Source organism: Schistocerca gregaria, chromosome 1 (genome assembly GCF_023897955.1).
Source record: "Schistocerca gregaria isolate iqSchGreg1 chromosome 1, iqSchGreg1.2, whole genome shotgun sequence".
Taxonomy (NCBI): domain Eukaryota; kingdom Metazoa; phylum Arthropoda; class Insecta; order Orthoptera; family Acrididae; genus Schistocerca; species Schistocerca gregaria.
This window is the reverse complement of record NC_064920.1, coordinates 1191188120-1191204635: the sequence shown is the minus strand read 5'-3', so window position 1 is coordinate 1191204635 and position 16516 is coordinate 1191188120. Positions and strand designations below refer to the sequence as shown.

Genomic DNA, 16516 nt, shown 5'->3' with positions numbered 1-16516 from the left:
GAGAACCACTTGTATGAAAATCAAGAGCTCAGATGGAAACAGAGTTCTAAGCAAAGAAGGGAAAGCAGAAAGGTGGAAGGAGTATATAGAGGGTCTATACAAGAGCGATGTACTTGAGGACAATATTATGGAAATGGAAGAGGATGTAGATAAAGATGAAGTGGGAGATACGATACTGCGTGAAGAGTTTGACAGAGCACTGAAATACCTGAGTCGAAACAAGGCCCCCGGAGTAGACAACATTCCATTGGAACTACTGACGGCCTTGGGAGAGGCAGTGCTGACAAAACTCTACCATCTGGTGAGCAAGATGTATGAAACAGGCGAAATACCCTCAGACTTCAAGAAGAATATAATAATTCCAATCCCAAAGAAAGCATGTGTTGACAGATGTGAAAATTACTGAACTATCAGTTTAATAAGCCACAGCTGCAAAATACTAACACGAATTCTTTACAGACGAAGGGAAAAACTGCTAGAAGACAACCTCAGGGAAGATCAGTTTGGATTCCGTAGAAATACTGGAACACGTGAGGCAATACTGAGCTTACGACTGCCGGCCGCGGTGGTCTCGCGGTTCTAGCCGCTCAGTCCGGAACCGCGCGATTGCTACGGTCGCAGGTTCGAATCCTGCCTCGGGCATGGATGTGTGTGATGTCCTTAGGTTAGTTAGGTTTAAGTAGTTCTAAGTTCTAGGGGACTGACGACCACAGATGTTAAGTCCCATAGTGCCCAGAGCCATTTGAACCATTTGACCTTACGACTTATCTTAGAAGAAAGGTTAAGGAAAGCGAAACCTACGTTTCTAGCATTTGTAGACTTAGAGAAAGCTTTGGACAATGTTGACTGGAATACTCTCTTTCAAATTCTAAAGGTGGCAGGGGCAAAATACAGGGAGCGAAAGGCTATTAACAATTTGTACAGAAACCAGATGGCAGTTATAAGAGTCGAGGAACATGAAAGGGAAGCAGTGGTTGGGAAGGGAGTAAGACAGGGTTGTAGCTTGTCCCCGATGTTATTCCATCTGTATATTGAGCAAGTAGTAAAGGAAACGAAAGAAAAATTCGGAGTAGGTATTAAAATCCATGGAGAACAAATAAAAACTTTGAGGTTCGCCGATGACATTGTAATTCTGTCAGAGACAGCAAAGGACTTGGAAGAGCAGTTGAACGGAATGGACAGTGTCTTGAAAGGGGGATATAAGATGAACATCAACAAAATAATGGAATGTAATCGAATTAAGTCGGGTGATGCTGAGGGAATTAGATTAGGAAATGATACACTTAAAATAGTAAAGGAGTTTTGCTATTTGGGGTGCAAAATAACTGATGATGGTCGAAGTAGAGAGGATATAAAATGTAGACTGGAAATGGTAAGGAAAGCGTTTATGAAGAAGAGAAATTTGTAAACATCTAGTATAGTTTTTAGTGTCAGGAAGTCATTTCTGAAAGTATTTGTATGGAGTGTATCCATGTATGGAAGTGAAACATGTACGATAAATAGTTTAGACAAGAAGAGAATAGAAGCTTTCGAAATGTGGTGCTACAGAAGAATGCTGAACATCAGATGGGTAGATCACATAACTAATGAGGAAGTATTGAATAGGATTGGGGAGAAGAGACGTTTGTGGTACAACTTGACCAGAACAAGGGAACGGTTGGTAGGACATGTTCTGAGGCATCAAGGGATCACCAATTTAGTATTGGAGGGCAGCGTGGAGGGAAAAAATCGTAGAGGGAGACCAAGAGATGAATACACTACAGATTCAGAAGGATGTAGGTTGCAGTAGGTACTGGGAGATGAAGAAGCTTGCACAGCATAGAGTGGCATGGAGAGCTGCATCAAACCAGTCTCAGGACCGAAGACCACCACAACAACAAATGTTTCTTTGCTTGGCAATAATACTCATCAGCTATTATATAACAATTATTAACGCAGTTTTTGTGTTTTATTGTAACAGGAACGAAGTCTTTGCAATATTTACAGGATCATAACGCGGGAAATTCGCTGTATTCGTACCAGTACATTAATTTATAGCTCCTTATATGATGTGTATATTTGCAGCATATTGATTATGAGGGTAACCCCCTTACCCTCCCCAGCCGGCCTTGTGGCCGAGTGGTTCTAGGTGCGACAGTCTGGAACTACGCGACCGCTACAGTCGCAGGTTCGAATCCTGCCTGCGGCATGGATGTGTGTGATGTCCTTTGGTTAGTTAGGTTTAAGTAGTTCTAAGTTCTATGGGACTGATGACCTCAGTCCCATAGTGATCAGACCCGTTTTGAACCTTCCCCTCTCCCAGGAAAAGGAGAAAAAACAGTGTAGTCGGATGTTTTTCTTTCAAAATTGTGTATTTTTTATTTAGTAGGAATATCATGGCGTAGTATTTTAGTAAGAGGACAAAGTTTTTAACAAGGTCAGAACTGGAACCTTTAAGGTTACTTACATGTCACCATTTGTCTTGCAGTATTTTAAATATACTCTACACCCTTTGGTTCCTCACCCCCCCACCAATACAAACTATGATATGGGCGCCCTTGGTGGCTGTGTGTGGTGTTGTAGGGTGGTAGTATCGAGGTGCAAGCACCATCTTGAATATGCTTGGGTGTGTGTCTGCACTATACACATGACGTCCTTGATACATACTTACATAATTTTCCTAGTAGAACGTGTGATGTTTTCCTTAGACAAGGTAATGATGCTTGATCATGAAAGAGTCGTCTTATTGAAGAATATCTCCCACTTCAAGAAAATCAGACAATGGAGCATCCCAATATCAATAACAGAGCATGAACATGGCATTCGTTTTGTATGAACCTCATTAGCACCAACAATAACAACATTAAACATTACTCTGAGGTATTATTTTGTGACTGTGGTAATCACACTCAGTGATGACGTTAGTTGAACAACACTAAAGAGACAGTCCGTTTTTATATGTAACGTGCATTAAAAATTTGAAACCTGAATTTCAGATTTTATTTGTATTGTGTGATATCCTTCATACTTCAACTAAGATCGTTAATGATGCATTATTTTTTGTGTTATTGTTTTTTTGTGACAATTTTTTTAAATAAAAAGTGTAGGTCCAGAGTCGGAAAGTTTGTATCAGATAAAGTTAAGTAGCTTAACATTGTCTATTACAGATTTTTAATAATTCTATTGCAACGACCAAGGCATTGTCAATTTTTGATTAGGTGGGTTTTAATTGTTATTCCTTTGATTTATTGGATTTGTTAGGTTGTCTGGGTCGTCGCGTATCACTGTGTTATAAGTACTCACTTCTTACTTGTTAAATCAGCACCTGAAGATGGGATGGAGATGTTAACGGTTCCAGCATGTTGCCAATCATCCATGAGGCTGGTGGCTTTCTTATACTGTATAAGGTATCCCATTAAGGTGCTGTGTCCATCGAAAGGAGGGTGCCAGGACAGGCGAACTGACCTACTGTTCACTTCAACCACTTCAACGTCCAATGGTGGATCAGGAGGTTCTACAAATGAGAGTAAGAAGCCCATCATCAATCATTAATTTAACAATCTTAAAGCAACAAAGGCTGTCTCTTAAATCATATCAGTAATATTTCTTTCATTTCAGAAATATTTTCAACAAGCATCAAACAATGAAAAGTAAAGGCATATCATAAATAGTATGATGCTTGACAAAGAAAATAATAAACCAGTAACATAGGTACCTGTTTTCTCTTAACTGACAGAAAGAGAATTCAGGAAATGTAATTGAGCTCCTTCAGAAAGAATATGATTTATGTGAATCTGAACAGTGGGTTCTAGGGAGAGGAAAAAAGATCAAGTTTCAGACCGACAAAAGCAAGTCCTGTATGTTAAACATCATGAAAAACTTAACTAAGGGCTACTGCTAAATTTATCTTACGTTTTTGATTTGGTTGTCTATGATCTCTTGTGTGAAACTGAGTTGTTAAGTTGTTCCATTAGTTGTGCACAACTAGTTGATTCCATACGTTTTTACCAGGCAACAGAGAGCAAAAATATCATGAAAATGACTTTTCCTCACATTGTAAAATAAATATTTGGCCTCTCAGGGGTCATTACTATATTGTCTATTATTTACAAAACTCTCAGAGCATCATATCAAGAATCAGAGGCAGTTTCAGGGTTTATTTTAAATAATACTAGTCATTTGATTAATGGTAATTTAGGACGAACCACCTCTTTGATTACAGAAGCAGCGCTGTTGGTGGATTGGTAATAAATGCCAGGTTGGCATGATGTGTGGCTCTAGAGATACAAGAACAATAACAATGTACAATATAAACTTAGAAACGAGTGGCTACTGCACTGAGAAACAAAGTTTTTCAAAGTATGGACAAATGTCCATCTAAGTTGAGAAAACATTTAGAACTATAGAAATGAATATGGTATAAATATCATGTTTAAGTGTACTATGATATTGAAACGATAGTATGTGGTTACTACCCAAATGTGGAGAAAAAACACAAAATATGGTGTGCAGTTTAGAGAATTTTGGTTTCTGCCAATAAGTATTGTTTAAAATAAAAACTATAACAATACATGAAATGAAATATTTGCATATAGACAGTCATGAAAAGCAGTTTTTAATGAATTTAAATGGCTGACTTATCCAGATAACTACTGTACAGTTCCTGAAACGGCATTTCAAAACTCCATATAGATCCAAGTTCATTATTAGAAATAGAAATGGTCTTTAAAGTAAAGTACACGAAAAGGCTCTACATAAAAAAAAATACTGCAGGCTCCTAAAATAATCGTCAGTAAATTGGCTGAGGAAAGCAGACACTCACAAAAAGAAGCTGATATAAAAATTATTGAATTGTTGCTATCTAATTGTCTTTGTTGGAAAGTGGTACATCAATTACTTAATTATTTATAGTGAAAAGCTTCTCATATTTAAAAAAATAGATGTATACAGTTATAGTAAGTCAAGTGGCAAAACAGAAAAACTTCAAGTAGTGTTCTCTAACCATGAAGAACAGATACATATTTACTCACTTAAAATGATATCCATCTTTATTCAAATACTTGCGTACTATTTACAAGTACTTCTGTAATGTACATATTCAGTCTCACTATATAAAACTAACCAATGTAAAACAATTGTTATAATAACGTAACAAACTACAATCTAGTGGAAGTGGACGAAATGTGAAAGTGATGGGGGAAGAACGGCTATACTGGATAGTAGAGCTTATAAGAGTATATCCAGTTGACTGATTTTCGCTATATACGATGGTTCCAACTTTAATTGAGATAAATAAAAATGTAAATATCGTGTGAGCGACCTCTCAGCTACTTGGGGCGGACTTAGTGGCAAACGTTTATTTACAACTAATAGAAAATAGGTAAATGTTTAAAAGTTTTAGTGTCCTTCAGAGTATTCACCAGAATTGTGTATAACCAGTTGTCAGTGATGTGGAACTTGTAGGTTAGTTTTAGCAGCGCCAGTTGTGTTGATAGTTCGAGAGGAGCGGTCTATTGCCCGAGTCTCTGTAACAGTTCTGAAACGAATGCCAAGAAGTGCTTCCTTCATCTTAGGAATCAACTTGAAATCACAAGGGCTTAAATCCTGGGACTGTGGTGGATTGCAGGCTATGTTCCAAAAATGAACACCTTAGAAGAAGAACCGGAGACACTTTCTGCAGGATCCGCCAATCATTTCGTAGGACAATGCCGGGTCTCGTGTGGCACGAACTTGCAACTGATTTGGTTGATCGGTGTGGCTTGATTCCTGAGGTGAAGGAATCACTTTATGGCATTCATTTCAGAACTGTCACAGAGATTAGTCAGGCAGTAGACCGCTCCACTCGATGTATCAACACATCTAACGTTGGTAAATGTGTCCTACGACTTCCACATTGCTGGCAAAGGGTTATAAAATGGCTCTAAGGACTATGGGACTTAACACCTGAGGTCATCAGTCCCCTAGACTTAGAACTACTTAAACCTAACTAACCTAAGGACATCACACACATCTATGTCCGAGGCAGGATTCGAACATGCGACTGTAGCAGCAGAGCGGTTCCGGGCTGAAGCGCCTAGAACCGCTCGGCCACAGCGGATAGCCGCAAGGGGTTATACATAATGCTGGTGACTAATCTCAAGGACGGTAAAAGTTCGAAACATGTGTCTGCATTGTGTAAGTTGTAAATAACTATTTGCCACTATTAAAGTTTAAACCCTGGTAAATAAACCGATACCACGATCAATGAGACATTAGAAAGAATTCCTGGAATTGTGTTTTCTGTATTAAAATTTAATTATAACTTTGTTGCGTCAGTGGAAAAAAATTAGCTAAGCCTGTTGTTTTCTTCCTTAATATCAGATTTAATGTGCACTTAGGTAATATCATCATAAACATTGTTACGTTAGATGCACGCAAAAGAGGTAGCAATATAGAAGACTCATGTGTTCATTATCTAATGTGTATGTAGCGACTTCAGCTCGCAAGTCAATCCATACATATCTGTTGGCAGCATTTACATGGAAGGACCCATGCTGGAGCAACGAACGGTTCGGCTATGGTTCTTTTTTTTTCTGTACGGCGCGACACGATGCTCAGAAAACTTTTATGTCAACTGACTGACCGCTAAAGCCTACGAAATTATGTTGGTAACATGACGAATGACTAATGCCAGAATGATTGTGCTGTGTAGCAGAAACAGATCACCACCTGCCACAGTGGAATCAGCTTAGTGTGTGAAGTCGTCATACGCACCTTACGTTTAAGGATCAGTGAGACGATCTTTGTGTTAATAGTAGATATTTAACTCGTTTGTACTACTACGTAATAGAGAGACTTACCATTAGCTGACGTGTACTGTTGACTCAGTACCCGCGTGTATCTTCTTATGTAAAGGCAAATCATTATTATTGTGATATTATGGAGTCATCAGCACAGAAATGTGGTAAATATCCCTTTAAATTACTTTAACTAAAAGAATCTTTCATAAATTTAATTTTATCTTAACTTCCAGATTTGTCAAAAGCTGGTGTATTCACATAAGTCACAATGTCACAGCTGCTGCTCACAACAATCTGGAATGGATGGTTTAATGGATCTCCTTTTGGAAAGTTCAGAACCTTTCCCCATTAGAACCGAAACCATTATAGTGCTATGGAGCTGTCGACAATGTCTGTGTCAGTGAAGTCCTTATCTATTTAAAAGTGCTGTGTGAAATATTTCATAACATTTAAGACGTCTGTCCTGTAACAGTAAGTAGCTGAGGGCGCATGCATGTGGCAGCCGTTACCTTGAACAGCCAAGCGGACCAGCAGCTCGCTGTGGCCAAAGACGTTGCCCGCTTCACACACGTAGAGGCCGGAGTCCTGCCTGTCAGCCTGGTCGATCACCAGCTGAGCCTGCAGGCCCGTGGCCGTCTTCATTTCTGACATGCTGAGTCTGCCAGCAGCCAAAGAGAATGTTATCAGTGTCCAAGCATAAAATACGAGGGCATTAAGGAAACTTTGTACCTGTTTTCCCAGCAATCTGTTTTTCAGGCTAACGAAGCAGCAAAATGAAACATAAGGCATTGGAGGTAATCAATATATTTTCAAGAAGTGAAGCCCCACACCTCTAATAAACATTTGAAAATATCATACTACCATCTTTACCTGCTGTTAAAATTCTTCACTTGCAGAACCAGTTTCAGTCTAACCATTATCAGGTTCATAGAAGTATTCACAGCACCACGTTAAGTGCAATATAAAATCATTGTGGTTAGGTGATAAAACCATGATCATAGGGTGATACAGATAACATCGTCAATCTAACATTATAAAGTATGTCGAAGAAAACGATTTATTGACACATAGCATGGTTTCAGAAAATATCGTTCTTGTGAAACACAACTATCTCTTCATACTCGTGAAGTAATAAGTGCTATCGACAGGGGATGTCAAATTGATTCCATATTTTTAGATTTCCAGAAGGCTATCTTCTAATCAAACTGCGTGCCTACGGACTATCGCCTCAGTTGTGCGACTGGATTCGTGATTTCCTGTGAGAAAGGTCACAGTTCTTAGTAATAGGCGGAAAGTCATCGAGTAAAACAGAAGTAATATCCGGCGTTCCCCAAGGAAGTGTTATAGTCCCTCTATTGTTCCTGATCTATATTAAAGACATAGGAGACAATCTCTGTAGCCGTCTTAGATTGTTTGCAGATGATGCTGTCATTGTAAAGACATCAGATGACCAAAACGAATTGCAAAATTATTTATATAAGTTATCTGTATGGTACGAAAAGTGGAAATTCACCCTGAATAAGGAAAAGTGTGAAGTTATTCACGTGAGTACTTGAAGAAATCAGCTAAATTTCGATTACGCGATAAGTCACACAAATCTGAAGTCTGTAAATTCAACTAAATACTTAGGGATTACAATTACAAATAACCTAACTTGGAAATCAGGGCTCGCAGGGAAAAATTTAAGTGCTTGTTTTTGACGCGTGCCGTTCGCGAGTGGAACGGTAGAGAGACAGCATGAAGGTGGTTTATTGAACCCTGTTCCAGACACTTTATTGTGACTAGCAGAGTAACCACGTAGATGTAGATATAAAAACTGTGCTAGATAGTGTACTCATTTATTAAGGGTGTTACAAAAAGGTACGGCCAAACTTGCAGGAAACATTCCTCACACACAAGTAAAGAAAAGTTGTTAGGTGGACATGTGTCCGGAAACGCTTAATTTCCATGTTAGAGCTAATTTTATTGGGCCCCATGTTCTTCCACCTAAGCTCAATGGAGCACGTTATCATGATTTCTTACGGCTTGAACATGTGCCTTTACAAGTACGACACAACTTGTGGTTCATACACGATGGAGCTCCTGCACATTTCAGTCGAAGTGTTCTTACGCTTCTCAACAACAGATTCGGTGACCGATGGATTGGTAGAGGCGGACCAATTCCATGGCCTCCACGCTCTCCTGACCTCAACCCTCTTGGCTTTCATTTATGGGGGCATTTGAAAGCTCTTGTCTACGCAACCTCGGTACCAAATGTAGAGACTCTTCGTGCTCGTATTGTGGACGGTTGTGATACAATACGCCATTCTCCAGGGCTGCATCAGCGCATCAGGGATTCCATGCGACGGAGGGTGGAGGCATGTATCCTCGCTAACGGAGGACATTTTGAACATTTCCTGTAACAAAGTGTTTGAAGTCACACTGGTACGATCTGTTGCGGTGTGTTTCATTCCATGATTAATGTGATTTGAAGAGAAGTAATAAAATGAGATCTAACATGGAAAGTAAACGTTTCGGGACAGATGTCCACGTAACACATTTTGTTTCTTTGTGTGTGAGGAATGTTTCCTGAAAGTTTGGCCGTACCTTTTTGTAACACCCTGTATTATAACTGGAATCGGCGTTAACGCTGTGAGCAGATTCATACTACATCTGACGTTAATGATTTTATATTTCGTCTCGCATGACACTGTGAATAGTTTTAGGAACGTGATGAGTACCAGACGACTGAAACTAGCTGTGCAAGTAAAGAATTTTATCAGAAGTTCAAGGCGGTAATATTAGCTTTTTCAGAAGGTAATCAGCTATCAATTTAAACAGAGACTACATGATGTTTAAATTATCAGAGGTTGACTTGATGATGGAGTTTTCCTTTAATTATTACTATGTTTAATTTCTCTTTCCAGTTGTTGTTTGACAGTTTATCGTGTTAACCTTTGTAGCTAACTGTAGTACAATTTTATTAATAGCAATGATGAAATAATATATAACTTTAATTATATTTAAGATTCCTTAACTGGTTTAAAATGGTTTTAAATTGTGATAATGATGTTAATGGTATTGATTTAGAGAAAATATTCAATACGCAGTTGAGGCAGCTAAGGCAGGGGAACCAAAATTATCCATAATGAGTGAATAAATCAAGGTATGAATTTCGCTGTTTCACAGCGGCCAATATAGCAAATTTTCAGACTGATACGTGTAACTTTTACTGCCTTCTAGCAGCTGAATTACGTCAGCGGTATTAATTATTTAAATTGTACTGTACTATCTTTATGTGGTACTGGAAAAAACTTTCAAAGAGGACTTCAGCAAAATAATATGCGTGAAATTTGATCAAGTAGTAACAAGATAACAGCGCTGCTTAACAATGTCTCGCTTTCAGGAGAAGTGAACTACAAACGCCTGCCCTTTCCACATTACCCTAGAATTTGAGAAAATCCGGACCTCTATATACTTAACTGTTATAAATATTTTTGGTGGTCCTGCAGTAGCTGTCTCAACCTGTGTATGTTTGTGAGCGCATGTGCGTATGTGTATTTTGATACAAAAAGGATAAACAACGTAGATGATCGTTAGTGCGAAATTTGTTACACAATTAAATTACAGTTATGCGAGTCTGGCTCGTCGTAAAGATTTAGTTCGCCTTTCATCGTGAACTTACCTGTAACTGTGGTGCAGACGCTGCCCCCTAAACAACCAGTTGACTTGTATGGGGTGGTCTCCTCTGACGTCACATTTCAGTGTCACATGCTGACCGCGGCGGGCTGTCACATTTTTCTCCATCACGTCAAACCTCACCGGTTCTGGACAGAGAAGCATCCGTGTTACAAACACAGTAATTACAGGCTAACTTAGGAAAGAGTAATATACTACCTGACAAGGAGGTGTCCAGACACCTGTCAGTGCACGTTATTATATAGTGTGTCCATCCTTCGCCTCTTTGACGGATTGAACTCTACTGTGGCACTTTCAATGAGGTATCGGAATGTCCGTGGAAGTTTGGTAACCCTTTCTTCCTTAAGAGCCGAAACCAGAGCAGGAAGTTGTATCGGACACTGGGGTATCGGTCGAAGACGAAGTTCTAATTCATTTCTAAAGTGTTCGATTGGGTTGAGGTCTGGGAAAGAAATTCCGTTCAGGAATCTTATTCTCCAGGAACCACTGCGTAACAGGCGCTCCATTGTGAAGCGCTACATTATCAAGCAGATACAAATAATAGTCGCCTCTGAACTGTTCCTCTGCTCTGCGCAGAACACGAGGCCGTAAAATGTGTGTATTTCCTCCCGCATTCAGAATTTTCTTATGCGCAATAAGTGGACCACACCGCAGCTCGTGGTCTCGTGATAGCATTCTCGCTTCCCGAGCACGGGGTCCCGGGTTCGATTCCCGGCGGGGTCAGGGATTTTCACCTGCCTCGAGATGACGGGGTGTTGTTGCGTCGTCTTCTTCATCATCATTCATCCTCATTATGGTCGGAGGAAGGCAATGGCAAACCACTAGGACCTTTCCTTGTACGGCGGTGTGGGTCCCTCACATCATTCCCCTACGCTCTTTCAAGGAGTATGGGACTTCATCATCATCATCACCTTAATCGCAACTAACACTTCCATACCGTAGTACCAACTCTTTCGTACTTCAGTGTTGACACTGCACATGATGCGAGTACCGGTGTCCAGGTGTTCGCCGAACCCAAACTCTTCCTTTGCATCGCTACAGGTTACAGCGTGATTTGACAATCCGAATCACTCTTTTCCAGCCGTCCACTGTCCGAATTCGTAGCACGTTATACCAATTCAAGCTTCGTTTGGCAATGAGCATAGGAATGTGTGGCTTATAAGGAGCATGTCGACGATTCTGCTCCCCTGTTTTTGACACCCTACGCGCTCTGTGCTACGTTGACTGCTGGTAGCACACGAGTGATCCTTCCGCTGATTTTATTCGATGTCTCATGATCACTGTCCGCAATGCTCGACGATCCCTGTCCGTAAGTTGGTGAGGTCTGCCTGGTTTTGGTTTGGCTGTGATTGTTGCTTCACGTTTCATCTTCACTATCACACCACCAACAGTCGATTTGGACAGTTTTAGAAGGGTTGAAATATTCCTGACGCATTTTTTGCTCCGATGACATCTAATGACTCGTCCATGTTCGAAGTCACTGGGCTCTCCAGGCTAAACCAGCCATTATGTATGAGTACTTTGAGGCTTTGTTAGTTCTTATTGCATCTATTGAAAAAGATGCGTTAAACAGTACAGTTTTCATGTGTTAGGTGAAGTGTGTACGGTCAAAGGCTTTTCATCTTTCTTCGGCAACTTCGACGCGCTGAGGACCTAACTAAACGACACTGAAAAACTTTGACAAGTTGCACAAGAAGTCCGTAAACGTCATCCTACGACGCTACGCAGTGTCGAAGTTATAGGCCCATTCGAGCGGAGCAGTCGAAGCAAGAGGTCGACTCCTACTCCGAAATGAGGTGGTCCCGATCTCGACAAAGAACGGCGAAACCGTTCGCCGATCGCAACGCCACATGCGAGCAGCAAATGCTCGCCAAAGGTGAAGGGACAGGTAGCTGTTTCAACTAAAGGCGGTCAGAAGCGCGCTGTGGAAAATACCAGCGCTACAGGCTGTGCCTGGACGACTTTGTCTGAGGGCGCGTCTCGCCCGGCGCAAACAACTGCAGCAGCCACAATGTCCATCGTGGACAGACTCCAGTCCTCGGCAGAGGTACAGAGACCGACCGTACCAATGGCCGCAAATCCAGCTAGAACATACGAAGAGACAAGCCACGTCATTTGCCCGTCACCATGCGATCAATCCAAAGACACCTCCAGTCGTCATTAAAGTGAAGGTCGTTTATAAAGCCTCCGTGTAGCGTCTCAGAGAGTGAGAATAGAGATCCATACCGTGAGGTATGCAGGAATGAGAATGGAGAGATATCCAGAAGGTATCGAGCTGGTGGTAGCACTCTCGCTGCCACCGTAAACTAGTGCCACCATTCCAGAAAAACTGACCAAGGCAGTGTTCAGCGGCTTCCCCCAGTGCGCGGGTGTTCAACACATCTTGGGTCTGGTGTGAGTTCATTGGCACGCATCAAGTCATCCAAGAAGTGCAAAGCTCTCTTCTCGCCATAGTTAGTGAGGAGAACCGAAAGGTGTGGTGGGTAACGTAGATGGCCAATACGGCGGCCACAGTCGAGCTGCTGAAGCACAAGAGGGGCTCGCCTCAGTGCTTCCGGTGCCAAAGGGTGGGGCATGACGCACCCACCGCCCTTTCCTCGAGGCATGCGTGAAATGCACGGGCGAACACGCGAGGTCGAAATGCTCGCTGCTGAAGACGCGTCCCGCCGAGATGCGAAAACTGCAGGGTAACCACGTTGCGAACACCCGCGGCTGGAAGACTTTTGTGGCAGTTCGCATACTCGGGGTGCCGTTGGAGAGGGAGGCTGTAGACTCCGCCCTACGACCGCGTGCAGGGACGCTGTCAGTGTTGGGAATGGCCAACACTGCTGGCACGCTACCGATGCCGGCCAATGACGACGCCACAACCGCCTCCACTCCATGAGGCCGCTGAACCTGGCGGGCGAGGTTTCGAAACCGTGTCAGAACAAACAGAGGTTAGTTGGTTAGTTAGTTAGTTACATGTTCCATTGATCAATAGCACGGGAAACCTTTATGATGTGGAACGTGTGAGATGCACAAGAAATCCGCTCAGGAAACAAGTTTTTTTGTTTGTTTACATTATAGTGTTATACCTATATATTTCTAGTATCTATCCCATTCCCTTAAATGGCACAAAATGCATATATTATATCTCCAGATTTATTTACTCATATTCAAGAATTCATCTTTGGTATAGAAGGAGTTCTCAAGGAGGCATGATTTCAATTTGTTTTTGAAACTATTAGTGCTGTCTGTCGGACATTTTATTTCATCTGGTAATTTATCAATAAGTTTTATAGCAGCATAATTTATCGTTTTGTGTGCCAAAATTAGGTTAAGTAAAGGATAGTGTAGGTCTTTCTTTTTTCTGGTATTGTAATCATGAATGTCGCTGTTGATTTTAAATTAGTCCATGTTATTGAGAAAAAATTTCATTACTGAGTAAATGTACTGTGAATCAGTTGTAAGAATTCGTAACCTTTTAAACAGATTCCTACAAGATGTGCGACTGTGAACCTCACAAATTATTCTAACTACTTTCTTTTGAACATTGAATATCTTTTGCCTAAGAGTTGAGTTGCCCAGAATATTGTTCCGTATGACATCAGAGAGTGGAAGTACGCAAAGTATGATAGCTTACTAATTTCTACATCCTCAAAATTGGCAATTATTCTGATTACAAAAGTTGCTGAACCTAGTCGCTTTAGTAGGTCCAAAGTAAGAATTTTCCAATTAAGATTCTCATCTACATTTACACCTAAAAACTTAGTATGCTCTACCCTGGCTACTGACTTCTTTTGGTGTGTTATGTTTACTCAAGGAACTATACTTTTTGCAGCAGAAAATTGGATGTACTGTGTTTTTTCAAAGTTCAGAGCAAGCCCATTCGCAGAAAACGGAGTAGCGAGATGACCCCCCCCCCCATCCCCCTCCCCCACCCCTCCGCCAGGGTGAAAATGCGCCGCCTAGCAGATCAAGATCACCAGCAGATGCAGCAGCAGTAGAAACGCTGCACCCACCGCTCGCACCGTGGCAGCACCACAGCACGCTCGCTGCAACAGCAGGTGTCACTCGCCTTCCTGACTGCAGAGCTCGGCAAAGTCTCGCATCTCGCAGAGACGCTGCTGCAGGCGACCGACGCCATGATGACCGCTTCGCAAGCAGCCACACCGGCTTGTTCTACAGCCGGCGCCTTAACCACGCTCCAGACGCGGTCCGTGCCCGGAGCACAACCGATAAACCGACCCACTGACCCACAAATACTGACAGATGTGATACCAGCAACGGAAGACAATGAACACTGGAAAGGGATAAACAAATATGAACAAAGAGGTTTTTCCCACAGATTGAAAATTCTAGAGGGCAAGTCATACCGGCTGTGAACTCCCCGTAAATCAGCCGGTGGAGGAGATCCTTCTATCGAAGTTACGGGAGTTAACGCCTGCCATTAGACCGGGCAGAATATATATGCTGCCGTGTTGTTGCGACAATCAGCCGTGTTTATAGGGCTGCTGCTAGGCTACCCGTACCCCAGCTGAGGTCGTTTTGTACGCGTAAATCCTCGCGAGGCGCCTGGTATCATTCAGTAAGTTGGACTACTAGCTAGGGCATAGCCACCTACGGTAAACTAACATACACTAACAAGCGACGAACGTCGGCAAGCCCCTGAATATCAGCAACACTGACTGGTGACTACCAGCTGCCATTAGAGTCGACCAACAGGCCACAGCAGGGACCCCGACGAGCTCGCCCACTGACGCACAAACAATTCGCCAACATCACCCTACAATGTGCATCCGATGTAGGACCTATCGGACACAAAAACCATAATAAACCTAACTGTTGCAGGTTGCTAACGCTGAACGAGAGCTCTACACTGGCACCCAGCGGCAGCCGCCGAGCAACACCACCGCACAACGTCAAAGGTATCGACATGTATGACACCCACTACTAACAAAGCCTACCCTTGCACAACCTATCGCAGGCAACAAGACATCCGCTACTGCACTTACAACCCGACCTAGCTATCGCAGAGTTTTTTTCTCTTGGATCTTGCCTTGGCACTTTTTTTCCTTTGCCCTTCAAAACGCTACCCTTCGTTCGACTTCGACCAAATCTATCTCCAGATGAGCGCGCATTAATGGTTAACCTTAACCAGACGTACGCAAACATTCCAGTACCCACATCCTGCGACACCTCACTTTAGTGAAAACTAACCCTTATGCAGAGATGGCAGTAGACATTTGAGTTGGCCATCAAGCCGGTGTGGGCCGGCAAGAGTGGCCGAGCAGTTTTAGGCGCTACAGTCTGGAACCGCGCGACCGATATGGTCGCAGGTTCGAATCCTGCCTCGGGCATGGATGTGTGTGATGTCATTAGGTTAGTTAGGTTTAAGTAGTTCTAAGTTCTAGGGGACTGATGACCACAGATGTTAAGTCCCTGCTCAGAGCCATGCCGGTGTGGGCGTGGAGGGGCTCCACCATTGACTAAAGGAAAAAAAAGGCATCGTTGAATGACATTTCCGGGCTTAGTTTGCAGTTTTCTCCTCAAGGCACTCACTGCAGCCCTTCGAAGTTCGGCATTATCGTAAATCTACATCTGCGGCAAAGACACACTTCAGTCGACAAGTCTCATATGTAGAACGTACTGTGCTGTATAACGTTGCCGTTGAAATCGAAAAATGGAAGAATAAATTCTCATCCCTCTCAGTTCGAATTACAATTACTCTCTATGTGGCACAACATGTCATTTAGTTATGAAATTTCTTCGACAAACGGAAGATATTCACGTGAATGTAGAGAGGAGAACTATTATTTTAATTGAGGTTGAGTGGAGCACACCACTGTCGCTAGGCTTCTGTTTATGCAGAGCCAGAGCTGCACCTCCCGTCGATGTGAGTGGTGAACGGACGCCGTCACTTGGCTGTGTGGCCGTGTTACTCTGTGCAACCGCTAATAGAAGGTGTTATGGTGGCCCACTAAGTAATAACCAATGAGCCTGTATTAGCGTTGCACGTTATGTAAAAGGTAATGTAATTGACTTACTCTTTCGTATACGTACCAGAGAGGAGCCGGGGGTCATCGTAGAGTGCATTGTGT

At 42.3% G+C, this 16516-nt stretch overlaps 1 protein-coding gene across 1 annotated transcript in view; it reads right to left on the bottom strand.

Annotated features, from left to right (window-relative positions):
• The window catches only part of LOC126284517 (Down syndrome cell adhesion molecule-like protein Dscam2), a 698452-nt gene that overhangs the window by 119433 nt on the left and 562503 nt on the right, over nucleotides 1-16516 (bottom strand). The window contains exons 17-19 of the mRNA XM_049983513.1: nucleotides 10423-10564; nucleotides 7268-7416; nucleotides 3283-3493 (exon numbers count right to left, since the gene is read on the bottom strand). Coding sequence (XP_049839470.1) covers nucleotides 3283-3493; nucleotides 7268-7416; nucleotides 10423-10564 — 502 coding nt within the window. The remainder of the gene's footprint in view (nucleotides 1-3282; nucleotides 3494-7267; nucleotides 7417-10422; nucleotides 10565-16516) is intronic.